The sequence below is a fragment of the Jaculus jaculus genome, chromosome 7 (genome assembly GCF_020740685.1).
Source record: "Jaculus jaculus isolate mJacJac1 chromosome 7, mJacJac1.mat.Y.cur, whole genome shotgun sequence".
NCBI classification, from domain to species: domain Eukaryota; kingdom Metazoa; phylum Chordata; class Mammalia; order Rodentia; family Dipodidae; genus Jaculus; species Jaculus jaculus.
This window is the reverse complement of record NC_059108.1, coordinates 127260153-127273909: the sequence shown is the minus strand read 5'-3', so window position 1 is coordinate 127273909 and position 13757 is coordinate 127260153. Positions and strand designations below refer to the sequence as shown.

At 52.2% G+C, this 13757-nt stretch overlaps 1 protein-coding gene across 2 annotated transcripts in view; it reads left to right on the top strand.

The window, feature by feature from the left end:
* Positions 1–1260: 1260 nt before the first annotated feature.
* Positions 1261–13757, top strand: part of Slc24a4 (solute carrier family 24 member 4) — a 186798-nt gene continuing 174301 nt past the window's right edge. For both annotated transcript variants that reach the window (XM_004649328.2, XM_004649327.2), the window contains exons 1-2: positions 1261–1390; positions 3714–3824. In XM_004649328.2, the coding sequence (XP_004649385.1) occupies positions 1261–1390; positions 3714–3824 (241 nt within the window). The remainder of the gene's footprint in view (positions 1391–3713; positions 3825–13757) is intronic.

The window sequence follows — 13757 nt, the reverse complement described above, 5'->3', positions numbered from 1 at the left end:
CCTCTGTCTGCAAGTGGGTGTCGCGCCCGCCCGGGCCGCTCAGCTCTCGCTCTCCAGCCCCGGGGAGCCCTGTAGGAGCCGGTCCCCGCGGGCGCCTGTTGGCTTGGCGCAAACCTGTTTTGTTCGCTCGCTCTCTCGGCACGAGCAATTAAGCTTCGTGTGTATCTCCCGACTCCGGGCAGGGGTGGTAACCACTTCGGGTCGCGCGCGCGGGGTGGGGTGGTGGTCTTGGGGAGCCCCGACCTGAGCTAGGCTGTTACAGAAACCCTGATTCTGAGCGTCCTTGGCGGTGCCATACCTGTTCCTCCCTACAGCCGCCACGGATGGCAAAGAAAGGACTCATCTGGGCTCCGTAGGGAAGGAGGGAGAGAAACAGGGGCAAAGGAGGAGATTATATTGGTCAGTAGTTGGGCCTCCGGGATGGCGGGGGTGGGGGGAGAGGAGCGCACCCGCAAGTGCGTCCTAGGGGAGGTGCACACGTGCTGGGGAGGGAGGGAGAGAGGGAGGGATGGAGAGAGGCGGGCGGACAGGAGGGGAGGAGAGGGGAGGCGAGAGCAGCTAGCGGGAGGCGCCACGGCCTCGCAGACGCAGGCGCGGGCAGCCGAGGAGCCGGAGAGAAAGTTCCTGGGGGAGAGCTCGCCCCCGGGGAGAGCCGAGGTTCAGGCTTTCCGCCCGGAGGGTCGCAGGTGCCGCGCGTGCAGCCTGCTAGTCCCCTTCCTGCGCGCACTTGGCCTCCGGGGCTCGGCTCTTCGAACGGCAGGAGATCCTCCGGGGCCGGCGGTCGGGCAGCCCCGGGCGGCGGCGGCTAAACTTGGAAGAGGATGCTGCGAGGGGGCGCGGCGGCGGCGGCGGCGGCGCCGGGGGCTGCGGGGGCGCGCTGATCGCTCCGGGCCGGCTGCTGCGGGCGCGCCACGGGCAGGTAGCGGCTCCGGCGCCGAGACCGCGCCGAGCCCGGGCCGCCAGCGCCACCGTTCGCCTACCCGGGCCACAGAGTCATGGTGCGCGCGGTTGGCACACCCCGCGCGGGACTGTGAGCTCCGGGCCGCGCCGTGCGCCCCCCCCACCCCCACCGCCGCCCACCACCACCTCCTGCAGGCTTTCCCCGCCCACCTCGACCGCGGGCCATGAAGCGGTGGCCCGGGGGAGCCCCTGGCCTCTGAGCTGCGCCTCGCCCGCTGCCCTCGCCGCCGGGCCACAGACCGTGCTTGGACCCTTGAAGCTTGGGCTCTTCGCGCACGGCGGGCGGCCAGGCGCTCGGAGATGGCTCTCCGCGGGACCCTCCGGCCGCGCAAAGTTCGCGGGAGGCGAGACATGCTGCCGCAGCAACTTGGCTTCGTGTGCGCGGTGCTGGCCCTGGTGTGCTGTGCGTCCGGCCTCTTCAGCAGCTTGGGTAGGTGCGGGGGCCGCGGGGCGGGGGGTGGGCACCGATCCTGTGTCCACCCTGGGAGTTGGGGAGGCTTGAGCCGGGAAGCTGCGGGGGAACAGAACCTATTCCTTTCTGGTGAGATGGATCCTCAGGGCTTCTCCAAGCCCCTCTCGGGCCGGACAGGTTAGCGCGCACCGCTAGGGTGGATTCAGCCGCGCAGCGCCGCTCCGGCCCCGGGGTGGGGGCGGGGGACGGGGGGATCCCGACGCGGCTGCAGGTGCGTTACTAAGACGGAAGCCTGCACCGCCTCGGTCCCTGGGGTGCGCAGGCCACCGGCAGCTCAGAGGCGGGCGCCGAGGCGAGAGAGTGGGTTCTGTTGCTCTGGGATGTGAGCGAGCGTGAGCAGTCCGGCTTTCTGTTGTGTAGAACGGCAGGGGCTTGGGATCGGCGTCCCAGGAAATCCGGACTCAGGCTGAAAGCTGCCGCTGGGTCTCCGGATCTCCCCTCGCTCCTGCCCGGGTCCGAAGCAGGTGGCCTGAGTCCTCTCCAAACCCCAGTTTGGAGGGGAGAGGTGGCTCGTGTTTTAGCATCCCTTCTCCTAATTCCTTTTAATCCCCACCGAAGGAGAGGGCTAGCGTGTGGGAGCCCCGTTACACATTCCCATCCAAGAAGACAGGGATCTGCGATTCTGTTAGACCATGCAAGTTTCAGGCAGAGTGGGGAAGAGAAAGCAACTTATAAAAATAATCTACTTTAGGAGGATCTGAGCTCATGTTTAACCTTTAGCGAACATTAATTGCACCATACCCCAGAATCCGATGAGGGGAACCTTGCATTTGTTTTCAATGTAAAACAAAAACAAATGCTGGCAATTTAGCAGCTGAGGTGGTGGTGCAGTGGATTAGCACTGCTGCTAGTGGCTAGAAAAGCCATTAGCGTCAAGGGACCATTTGGAGATATTTATAGAAGTAAATAAAAAAAAATCAAGTGAAACTTCATTAGACTGACAAAAGAAACATCACTTTTTTTCCCCCCAAAATCCAGTGCGTGATTTGGAGATAGACAGGTAGGAAATGGTTTATTTCAAAAGAAACTCAAAAAAACTTTATTTTGAATACCTGGTGCTTTGCCTTTGAGCAAAAAAGGGTGTGAGTCTCCCTCCCTACAATTAAAGGTCAGAAAGAACAAAATGTCTAAAGGTGTCAGAGGTCTAGACGAGGTATTATTACCTAGCTGAAAATGTGTGCATCATGAGAGGTTAAATGAATACTTTAAAGTGAGGTCTTAAGGTTGAGAACCTTATTTATTTATTCATTTATTTATTGATTTATTGTGCTAGATCAGGTATTTGCTCTGCAGTTTAACTGCCTTTAACTGGTGAAGGCATCCACACCTTCTCCCATAGCCACTCAGCGTGGTCCCAGGACCAGCAGCCTCAGGATTACCTGGGATCTTAATAGTACAGACTCTCAAGTCCCACCCTGAATCTACTGAATCAGAACCTGCATTTCAACAAGACCTCCAAATGAGTTGTGTGCACATTCAAGTGTGAGAAGGCCTGGGCATGCACCATCAGGTGTTCCGCCTTCCTTCTTGCTCGCTTATGATCCGTTCGTAGCTCCCCCAAGGTAGGAGCCGCTTGGGCCGGTTTTCTGAAGGAGAACTTCATGCCCTCACTAAGCCTTTTGCTGCACCTGTGTGGGGTTGAGACCAGCTCAGTCTTGTCCAGGCTCAGATCACACAGTGCCTCGTGGGGACTAGAAACCATGCAATAGATTCAGGAAGCAGACCTACTGTGTGCCAGCCGGTGATAACATACTTCTAATCACTGTAGCACTCCCCACAGGCTCTATCTTGTCAGAGGGTCCTGTTGTGGATGTGGCTACATGTACATATATAAAGTCATTTTGAGAATACCACAGGGTTGGAGAGGTGGCTCAATGGATAACACTCTTGCCACACAAGCGTAAGGACCTGAGCTTGAATCCCCAGCACCCACATAAATGCCAGGCATGGCTGCTCACCTGCAACCTGGGGTGGGCAGAGACAGAGGATTCCCTAGAGCAAGTTGGCTAGGTAGACTGGTCAAATTGACAAGCTCTGGGTTCACATAGACAGACTGTGCCTCATAGACAGACTGTGTGTGTAAGTGGGGCAAGACTGAGGAAGACACTTGATACCAACCTTTGGCCCCCACATGCACATGCTTGCACCTACAGACATGAACACAGCACACACACACACACACACACACACACACACACACACACACACACACGTGCGGGCACACACAGGGGACAGTAGAAGAGTATCACGTTGACCTAATGTGACTTGTTTTTCAATGCAGGACACAGAACGGCTTCTGCTGGTAAACGAGTTCTACCAGACACGTGGCGAAATAGAAAGTTGATGGCACCAATGAACAGCACTCAGCCGGCTAAGAACTGCACAGATCCTGGTAAGGAGCAGCCCCCCTCCTTTGCCCCAGGCATTTGGCCGGGCCTGGAGACGATGCTAATGTGGGAAAGACCCTCTTGGGAAGCTGAGTGGGAAGAGGTGGCTGTGAGTGTCGAAAGGCAGAAAGTACAGACATTCATCAGTCTTGCTGCTAAGCAACACAAGTGCTTCATCCAACAACTAAGGAGGTCACATGCAAGAGTTTAAATATGTTATCTTTTGTTCTCACTATGCTCCTGGAAGCGAAGTATTCCCCCCCCCCCACTCTCTTGATGCTTTGTGTCTTTGTCACCGTCCCCTTGGCTCAGTGTGTCTGATGACATCCGTGAGGCAGCAAGGTCAACTGCTGTGGTGGTTGGCACTGTAAGATGGAATCATCAGGCCGGGCGTGGTGGCACGTGCCTTTAATCCCAGCACTTGGGAGGCAGAGGTAGGAAGATTGCTGTGAGTTCGAGGCCACCCTGAGACTACATAGTGAATTCTAGATCAGTCTGGGCTAGAGCGATACCCTACCTTGAAACACAAACAAACAAACAAACAAACAAACAAACAAACCAAAAAAAGATGGATTCATCAGGAAGGGGGGCCCTAGGACTCTGGGGAGCTTGGGGGACCTTTCCTCTGGAATGGGACTTCCCAGGGTTTCGTTTCACCTCAGGAAGTAGACTGTACCTGCTCTGAGAAGAAGCTTTGCTTTTCTTCTATAAGGTGGGGTGGGGGTGGGTAGGGATTCAGGGTGGCGGGCATCTGGTCTGTTCTGCCACAGGCAGGCTGTGTTTAAGCCAGTAACGAATGTTCTCTGGAGGAGAGAGGCTGGTGGGCAGGTGCTTGTCCAGACCTAACACAGGGCAGGCCTGGAGCTAGCTCCAGCTCCGTCTCGTGGGGTCATGGTGAGGAGAATCCAGTAGGGTGATATATGCAAAAGCCCTGAGGAAATTCTGCTGGAGATGGCTTTTCTACTGAGGGGCTGGAAAAAAAAATCACATAATTTGGGGTATCTGTTTCCTCACCCGTGGAACGGGCAGAATGTCACTTGTCTGATCTGCATCATTGGGAGAGCCTGGTGATGCCTTGTGTGGGGCCATGTGTAGAAAAGGGGCCGGCACCCCCAGGGCAAAGGAGTAGGTTTGGACACAGGCTTCATGGGTCCTGTGGTCACTCTTGGTGAGGCAAATGTCCTCGCTTTTCAGGTTAGGAAAACTGTGTGGCGTAGACACAAGTTGTTCACAGTCACACAACACCCGAGCGCTGAAGCTGACTGGGTCCAGGGCCCGTGCGGCTCTCTGGCTGTCCTTCTGTGGTGAGGGCTCATGCAAGCTGAGGGCGGCTCTGCAAGCTACCATGCCACCCCACACTGCCAATTTCCCCTCTCTCCAAAGCCTTCTGAGAAGGGCTTGGAATATGGAGGGAGATGAGCATTTGCTGGGAGTCCTGTCAAGCCTGGACATCCATTCCAGAGCCATCCCATCCATCGGGGTGACCTGATGGGTGGTGGCACCATGCTGTCATTAGGGTTCCCTGTATATTGTCCCTTTTCAGGGGGGCAGGTGTGTGGGCTGCCCTGATTCCTGTCAAAGGGCATGAACTCACCATGGGGAGCGTGTGTAAGGTCAGGGACAGCTAGTCTGGGTTCCCTTCCTGCCACTCCAGAGAGCTGACATTCTAGGATCGGTATGTCGGCTTATTCCGAGCCCCTTTTCTAGGGCCAGAGCTCTCCTCTGCCTCGTCATAGGCTCTGTATTTTCAGTGTACTGTCTAATTAAAAACTATGTGCTGGGGAAGCTGGGGAAATGGCTCAGCGGGTAGGGTGCTGGCTGTGCAAGCAGGGGTCCCTAAGTTCACATCATCAGCTCCCACGTAAAATGCCAGGCATAGTGGCACACACATAAAATCCCAGCACTGGGTAGGCAAACACAGGGAATCCCCGGGTTTCAGTGGCCAACTGATCTGGCTGAATTAGTGAGCTCTAGGCTTAGCCAGAAACCCCATCTCAAATAACAAGGTGGAAAGCCACTTGAAAAAGACACCCAGTGTCGACCTCTGGCTTGCGCGCATACACACACATGAACATTTATATACACAAGCATGAATATCACACACATGCGCAAATATTTATATACACAGGCATGAATACCACACACACACATAAATGCAGACACACATTTATATGCACAGGCATGCATACCACACACACACACACACACACACACGCACACACACACACAAACATTTACATACACAGGCATGAATACCACACACACACAGACAGAAAGAAAAGAAAAAGAAAATGAAATGTATCCTATGAACTTAAAACATATGACCTATTTAGCATGAAGGTTTGCCCTTTTGTCCATGAATAAGGAAAGGAGCCATCTCTTTAGCAGTAATTGAGGCTTGTGTTGGGCTTGGCGTCAACTGTTTTTGGAATGCAGCCCCGCACATAGGAAGGCTTCAGTAACTACTGGTGGAATGATGAGGTGAAAGCACATTTTCACTTATGATGTACTATAATCTTTTCGGTGCTTTTGCAAAGACAGGCACAAAAGCACAGCTTAATGGCAGCCAAAGATCTCTGGGTCAGCAAGGGCATCCTTGGGCTACCTAGCTTCCAGTGCCACACCTTTCTCTCTCCACTGCACCAGACTCTGGGCTCCTCCAAGACTAGGAGGGGGTTCCCTTCCAGCCTCTTCATTTCCTCCAGCCCCCCCCCCCCACGAGAGCCCCCTTTCCTTTTATTCCACGTTGTCATTATGGTGTGTCTGTGGAGTGAAGCAGGTACGAGAGGTGGTCCCTGTCATCTGTTAGCTTACAATCAAATAGAGCAGGTGTGGACTTGACCTGGGGAAAGCCACCTGGTGGTGAAGGGCCACGGAGGCCCCCAGTTAGCAGCTTGGCAGGGGGCACTTCTGGTGCACACAGGAGGGGTTGCTGGCTGCTGGAGTTCTTTATGAGTCCTGGCTGTAGACAGGCCAGCCATGGTCTCAACAATAGAATCCTCCCTGAACCGGGGTTAGCAAACAAAAGAAATGATTGGCTTAGTAACTGGAGAGGGATCCAAGGCTTAGTACCACCCTAAGCCAATTGCTTGGGTCAGAAGAGTGATGAGTTCTGGGCTGGCTGAGACCTGAATCATAGGCGGCTATGGGAGTGAAACCCCCTCTCCCAGTTCTAGAACGACCTCTAGGATCAGGTGGTCTCCAAGGCTCCCTTCCCTGGCTGTTTCTGTGATAAAGGTGGCTGGAGATCCATGGTAATGTATCAGGCGTGTGCCTGACAGTAGCTCCTGTGACCACCTCCTTCTCCCCAGTGGTGGGGTTTCCCCCTAAGGAATCACAGGGCTCTTTCGTTTTCTGGAAGATTCTTCTTTGCCTTTTTCTCCATTGGCCGATGCTCCTCTGGGTAAGTTCTTCCAGGGAAGTGGACAGTGGAGCTTTAACAGTCCAACTGTGTCCAAGTACCTGCCCCCAAGCAGCGTCCAGCAAACTAAATACATGCCTTCCCTAGACCCTCCAGGGCAGAGGTAGCCTCAGCCCCTGGGCCTTACTGGAGGCTGCAAGGAATCACTTTGTTTCTTCCAAACATGAACATAACCCCACTCTGCTCTCTCTGGAAGACTCCATGGGAAAATGGGGTCTTTAGTCTGCCTGAGTCCTTTCCCTGGGTCTGGTGGTGATGTTTTGATCCCATCATTTGTGGGATTTTTTTGGAGGTTGGGTCTCACTCTGGCCCAGGCTGACCTGGAATTCACTCTGCAGTCTCAGGGTGGCCTCGAACTCACGGCAATCCTCCTACCTCTGCCTCGTGACTGCTGGGATTAAAGGCGTGCGCCACCACGCCCGGCTTCCATTTGCGTTTTGCTTAAGTGCCCCAGTCCCCCAGTCACTGACGGCATTTATCAGTGGTAGCGCCTTCTGAAACAACTCTTCTCTCCCTGCGCTGAGCGCTGCCTCACCACCAGTGCTATACCTGGAAGAACGAGTCTTGGCCACACATGTACACTGCTTCGAGAGACCCACAGATGCAACTTCAGTGCCCAGGCCCATCTTCAGACCTCATTGTTTTGGGATAGGTCCAGGAATTCATGCTTTTTTTTTTTAAACTTTTTTTAAAAAATTTTTTATCTATTTATTTGAGAGCGACAGACACAGAGAGAAAGACAGATAGAGGGAGAGAGAGAATGGGCGCGCCAGGGCTTCCAGCCTCTGCAAACGAACTCCAGACGCGTGCGCCCCCTTGTGCATCTAGCTAATGTGGGACCTGGGGAACCGAGCCTCGAACCGGGGTCCTTAGGCTTCACAGGCAAGCGCTTAACCGCTAAGCCATCTCTCCAGCCCAAATTCATGCTTTTTAAGTGTGTTCTAATGGCTCCGTGAGGAAACCAAAGTTGGTGCTCCAGGCAGGGGCTGTGAGGCCTGCTCCCTGCAGGCACTTGGTAATTGTTCAATCAATATGCAAACGATGTAAACGTTGGGCCCAGGGATGTGGCTCAGTGATGGGAGTATCTTCCTAGCATGCATAAGGCTCTGTATTTGATCCCCAGAGGTGAAAAACATCTTTTGAATGTGTAACAAAACCTAAGGATTGGTTAAACATGGTTGGGTGGTTTGATTTGCCGTTTCCTCCCCCCACCCCAAACCCATGTGTTCTGAACGTCTGCTCCCCAGCTGGTGCCGTTTGGGAAGGCAGGGCTTTGCTGGAGGAGGTGTGTTGTTGGGGATAGGCTTAGGGGTGTTATAGCCAGCTCCCCCTTGCCAGAGTTTGGCTCACTTTCTTGCTGCTGTCTGCCACCTGTTGTGGCAGAGGTGATCCCTAGCTTCTGCTCACCATTTGTCATCTGCCATCAGGGAGCTTCTCCTTGGGACTATAATAAAAAGCTTTCTTCCTGCCAGCTAATTTTGGTTGGGCGTTTTGTGCCAGCAAATGAGAAGGTAACCACAACGCATAGTATAATTTTTCCATAGTAAGTTTACCAATCAATCGCTCCTCTATCTATTTTTCCTGTAGGAAACCTAAATAATTGTTTCATTTTTGACCAGTGATGTCTATGGAAAAAAATCAATCATTTCCCCCCAAAGATTTGAAAACATGATGTAGGCCTATAGACCTCAGATATTCCTTTTTATTTTTTTTTAATGTTTTTATTTATTTATTTATTCACAAGTGGAGAGAGAGATAGAAGAGAAACACACAGAGCGAATGGGTGTGCCAGGGCCTCCGGCCACTGCAAACCGACTCCCGATGCATGCGCCACTTTGGGCATCTGGATTTCCGTGGGTCCTGGGGAATCGAACCCAGTCTGTAGGTTTTGTAGGCCAGTGCCTTGACTGCTAAGCCATTTCTCCAGCCCAGATATTTCTTTTAATAGTATATGCAGAGCAAGTGATACAGAAGAGGGTTGGGTTGCTATGTGCAAAACATATGAACTAGGAGTGAGTGGCAGGGATGTTACGCCACTTTGGACCTGTCTTAGCTCTGTGTGGCTTAAACAGGGGCTTATTTCTCACAGTTCTGGAGGCCTGGAAGTCCAAAGTCAGGGGTCTGGTGTCTGGTGAGAGCCTTCTTCCTGGCTTGTGGATGGCTGTCTTCTTGTCACGTGCCCACATGGTGAAGAGCAAACAATGTCTAGGCTCTCAGGGCTCTCTTCTTATTATCATTATTAGGGATCTAATCCCATTATACAACTCCCCTCATGTTCTCATTTAACCCCCATCCCCCTCACCCCCAAAAATACCACTTCCAAGTATGATTAGGTCAAGGGGTGGCTTCAATATAAGATTTTGGGGTGGAGAGCCACAGACATTCAGTCCACATAAGGAACTGATGGGTTTCTAGGCATCTGTTAGTGGTGACTCCTGGCACCTATTTAAAGGCAGAGCCTAATGCTTCCAGACCCTGGCCGGCAGGGGAAGAGATATCATGGACTCTGGAGATTGCAAATGCTCAGGCTTGGCCCTGAGCTGGGAATCAGAACCAGAGGCATGCACATTGCAAGAGCAACTTTTGAGGATTTTGGGAATCATGGCATTTCTGTCCAGGTCCCCCACGGTGGGTTTCCGCTTGTCACTGCCACCCAACCCGAAGAAGTAGACTTCTAGGCCCCTGTCTGTTACGCATCTGTTTCAGCGTTCGTTCTTCCGCTGTTACATCATTTGTTTCTCCACCAGAGTGTACGTGGCGATCACCTTGTTTGCTTTTATGACATGGATTGTGTTTCAGTTTCCTCATCCATGACATGGTTTCAGGGGTGACAGTTACATCCACTTCACAGGCTTGCTGGAATTATGTGGATTCCCGCCCATCAGCCCTTAAAAACAGCATTTGGCACACAAAACGTACTTAGCTCCTAGCTCTGTTTTCATCATTATTTTCTTTTCTGCAATGATACAGCACCTGGAAGTAATAAGTGCTGAGAAACGATGCGTCAGTTGAATTTTGCGAGCGAGAGTTAGCACATAAGTATCGCGCCAAAAATTTATCCTTTTTTGATCGTTCTTATCTTTGGGGGATTTGCAGTTCTGGAGGATGCGGTATCTTGTGACACTTGCTTCTTCATAGGAAAGATGCGTCTTGTGGGGCTGGGCAGGTGGCTCTGCAGGTAAGAATGTTCGGGGCAAGCATGGGGACCTGAGGTCAATTCCCAGAAGTCATTTAAAAAGCCCGGCGTGAACCCACATGCGTGGAATCGTAGCGCTGAGAGTGGAGGAAGGAGGATCGCTTGGGCTCACTGGTCAGCCGTTCTGACCAAATGAAAAAAGGCGAGCTCTAGTTTCGGCGAGAGACTCTGTGGCTGGCTCAGGGAAATAAGGCAGAAGGGTGACACCCAACATTCTCCTCTGGCCTCCACACATGTGCACGTGGGGTACACGTATCTGCAACACACGCGTGTGTAACACACAGAATGCTTTGCTCCAGTCCCACCCTTGCTGTTAGTTCTGTCCCAGGTTGGGGTCAAGGCAGTTGTGGAGCAGAGAAGGTGACAGAATGGGCGGGCATGGGAGGGACCCCAGGATGGGAGTTGACGAGAGGCAGAGGTGCAGAAAAGCCGAAGAAACCAGCCTCAGCAGCAGGAGGAGGAGGAGGACCTTGCATTGCCAAAAGCACATCAGGGCAAGTGGGAGGCGAGGTGCTGGGTACAGGCGACAAGACAAAGTGTGTGGATTCTGAACAAAAACGTCTGTTAGGTGCTGTTCCAGTGGGCTCGAGAGACAATGGCAAGTCCCAAGTTTAAAGTTGTTATGTAAAGACAGATCTGGAGAAGGAAGCAAGACAGAGTGTGGTGCTGGGAGCAGGGAGCTGGCAGGAGCGTCTGTCCTGGACGGGGAGGGACTTTGCTGTGCGGGGCTGACTCCAGAGAACTAGGTGGCTTCCCAGGGAAAGTGTCACCTACTACTGTGGGCTAGCAACTTAATGACAAGTGGAGGCTGAGAAAGACAAAACCCTGCCACCAATGTGCCCACTCTTCTCTACTTAAAAAAATCTTTTTATTTATTTGCAGAGAATGAGAGAGAGAGAGAGAGAGAGAGAGAGAGAGAGGGAGAGAGAGAGAGAGAGAGAATTGGGCATGCCAGGGCCTCCAGCCACTGCAAATGAACTCCAGATACATGTGCTGCATTCTGCATCTGGCTTTACGTGGGCACTGGGGAATTGAACCAGGGTCATCAGGTTTTGCAGGCAAGTACCTTACCCACTTAGACATCTCTCCAGCCCTCTTTTCTGTTTTACGGAACCAGGGCTCTGGGTTCTAATATCAACTATGCCAAAATGCTGTCTGTTGGCATTGTGGCCTTTCTCCCCATCTCTTTCCTTCTGTTAGAGAAAAAAAAGGTTGTACTGAATTGGCACAAAGATTTCCAGAGGCCAGAAAAGGCTTCTGTCTGCCCATCTTGGAGGTAATACATCGCCGTAATGAAAGCAGACATCAGGGTTTGAGTCCCAGCGCACCCCTTATTGGCAGTGTGACCTTGAGCAAGTTACATAATTGCTAAGCTTCAGGTTTTCTCCTTTGTAAAATGAGGCTAACAGTACTACCTACATGCCTTCCCAGGCTGCTGTGAGATTTAAGCTACATGGTGGACGGAAGTTCTTCAGCTGTACCCAGCCAGGGTGGCTACTGCCATTCCTGTCACCATGGCCACCCTGAGGGGCTGTGTGCTAGGCACTTTTCTGGGTGCTGTCCGTGTATCATGTCTCCTAAGAGCCCTGTGGGTAGGTGCTGTTGTGTTTGTCCTGCAGATGAGGAAGATGAGACCAGAGAGATAAATAGCCCAAGGTCACCCAACCAACAAAAGGCTTAGCCAGGCAGAGTGGCTGCATCCTTAATAGTTATTTTCTAAAGCGGTTTTTAGATTTATAGAAAAATTGAGAAGATAGTGCTCCTCTGTCAACTCCATGCCCACAGCAGTTCCTCTCTGACTGACCTCGGCCTTGAGGGGTTATGCGTTCACACAACTGATAAGCCAACATCCGCACATTGTTACTACTCAAAGGCCACAGGTGACTTTAGCATTCAGTATGTGTTGTACATCGTGGGTTATTTTTAACATTTTTCTTTATGTATTTGAGAAGACAGAGAGAGAAAGAGGCAGAGAGAGAGAGAGAGAGAGAGAGAGAATGGGCACACCAGGGCCTCCAGCCACTGGAAACAAACTCCAGATGCATGTGCCACCTTGTGCATCTGGCTTACATGGGTCCTGGGGAATGGAACCTCAAACCAGGGTCCTTAGGTTTCACAGGCAGGCGCTTAACCACTAAGCCACCTCTCCAACCCCATCGTGGGTTTTGATAGATACTTATCCTTCATTACCATCACATACAGAATACTCACTGGGCAGGGGACGTGCCTCAGCAGTAGAACAAGGCCCAGGGTTTAAGCCTTAGCACTGCAAAAACAAAACAAAACAATAACCAAAACACACAATAGTTTCCACATCCTAAGAAATCCCTCATGTAAGTAGCTTATCAATTTGGGGTGGCTGGAACTAGGTGCCAACATCCTGACCTTTGATCCTTGGTAAATGGGACAGGTGACAAAGACCAGACAGCAGAGCATCCATACCTCAGGCCGCTCAGGGGAACAAGGCCACCCCTCTGTCCCTTGGGGCAGCAAACAGTGATATGGACTTGCTTCTTGGTATGTTTCTAATACTGATTTGTTTGCAATCAAAAAGCAATTGTATTTTTCCTTATCCAAACCATGAGGGCCATCTGCTAGCCTTCTCCCCTCCTTGCTGTGCCATCTGCTACCCCCCGACTTGCCGATTCTCTGCTCCTGACGACACACGGGCCTCCCGCGACCCAGAGCGCGCCCACTCAGCTTCCTCTTGAACTCTGAGGAGTGTTCCTCCCTGGGTTAAAAATGGAAATCATTAAGTACTGCCATGCGCTACCTTGGGTGGGAGCAATCTAGCTGGCGACTCAGTACGGGAGTGGATGTTCGAGAGATGGGCTTCTTGTATTTAATGCAGTCCATTGTTGAGGAGGGCGTTGAAACATGGCATTTCGCTATGAAGGAGGAGGAGAGAGAGTCATGCCGGAATAACTTACTATTTCTCCCGAGAAGGTCGTGGATGCCACTCTTGGGAATGGAACGGAAGGCCACTGGGTGCCTGAGGGGGGAAAAAGCACACAGATGGGAACATAACCTGTCGGGTTCCTTTCATTTTATTTGGGTGTGTGCGTGTGTATGTGTGTGTGTGTGTGTGTGTGTGTGTGTGCAGGTACGCATGCTCATACGTATGTTGTACAGGACAGAGGTAAACATCAGGGATCTTCCTCTGTGGCTGTTCACATTATTTACTGAGATGGGGTCTCTCTCTCACTGAACCCAGAGCTCTTAACCAACTGCTCCATCTTCCCAGGCCCCGGTTGGGTTTCAGTCCTACACCTCCCTTTGGTACTTGTGTGCAGAACTTGGTTCCAACCTTTCACTTATAGC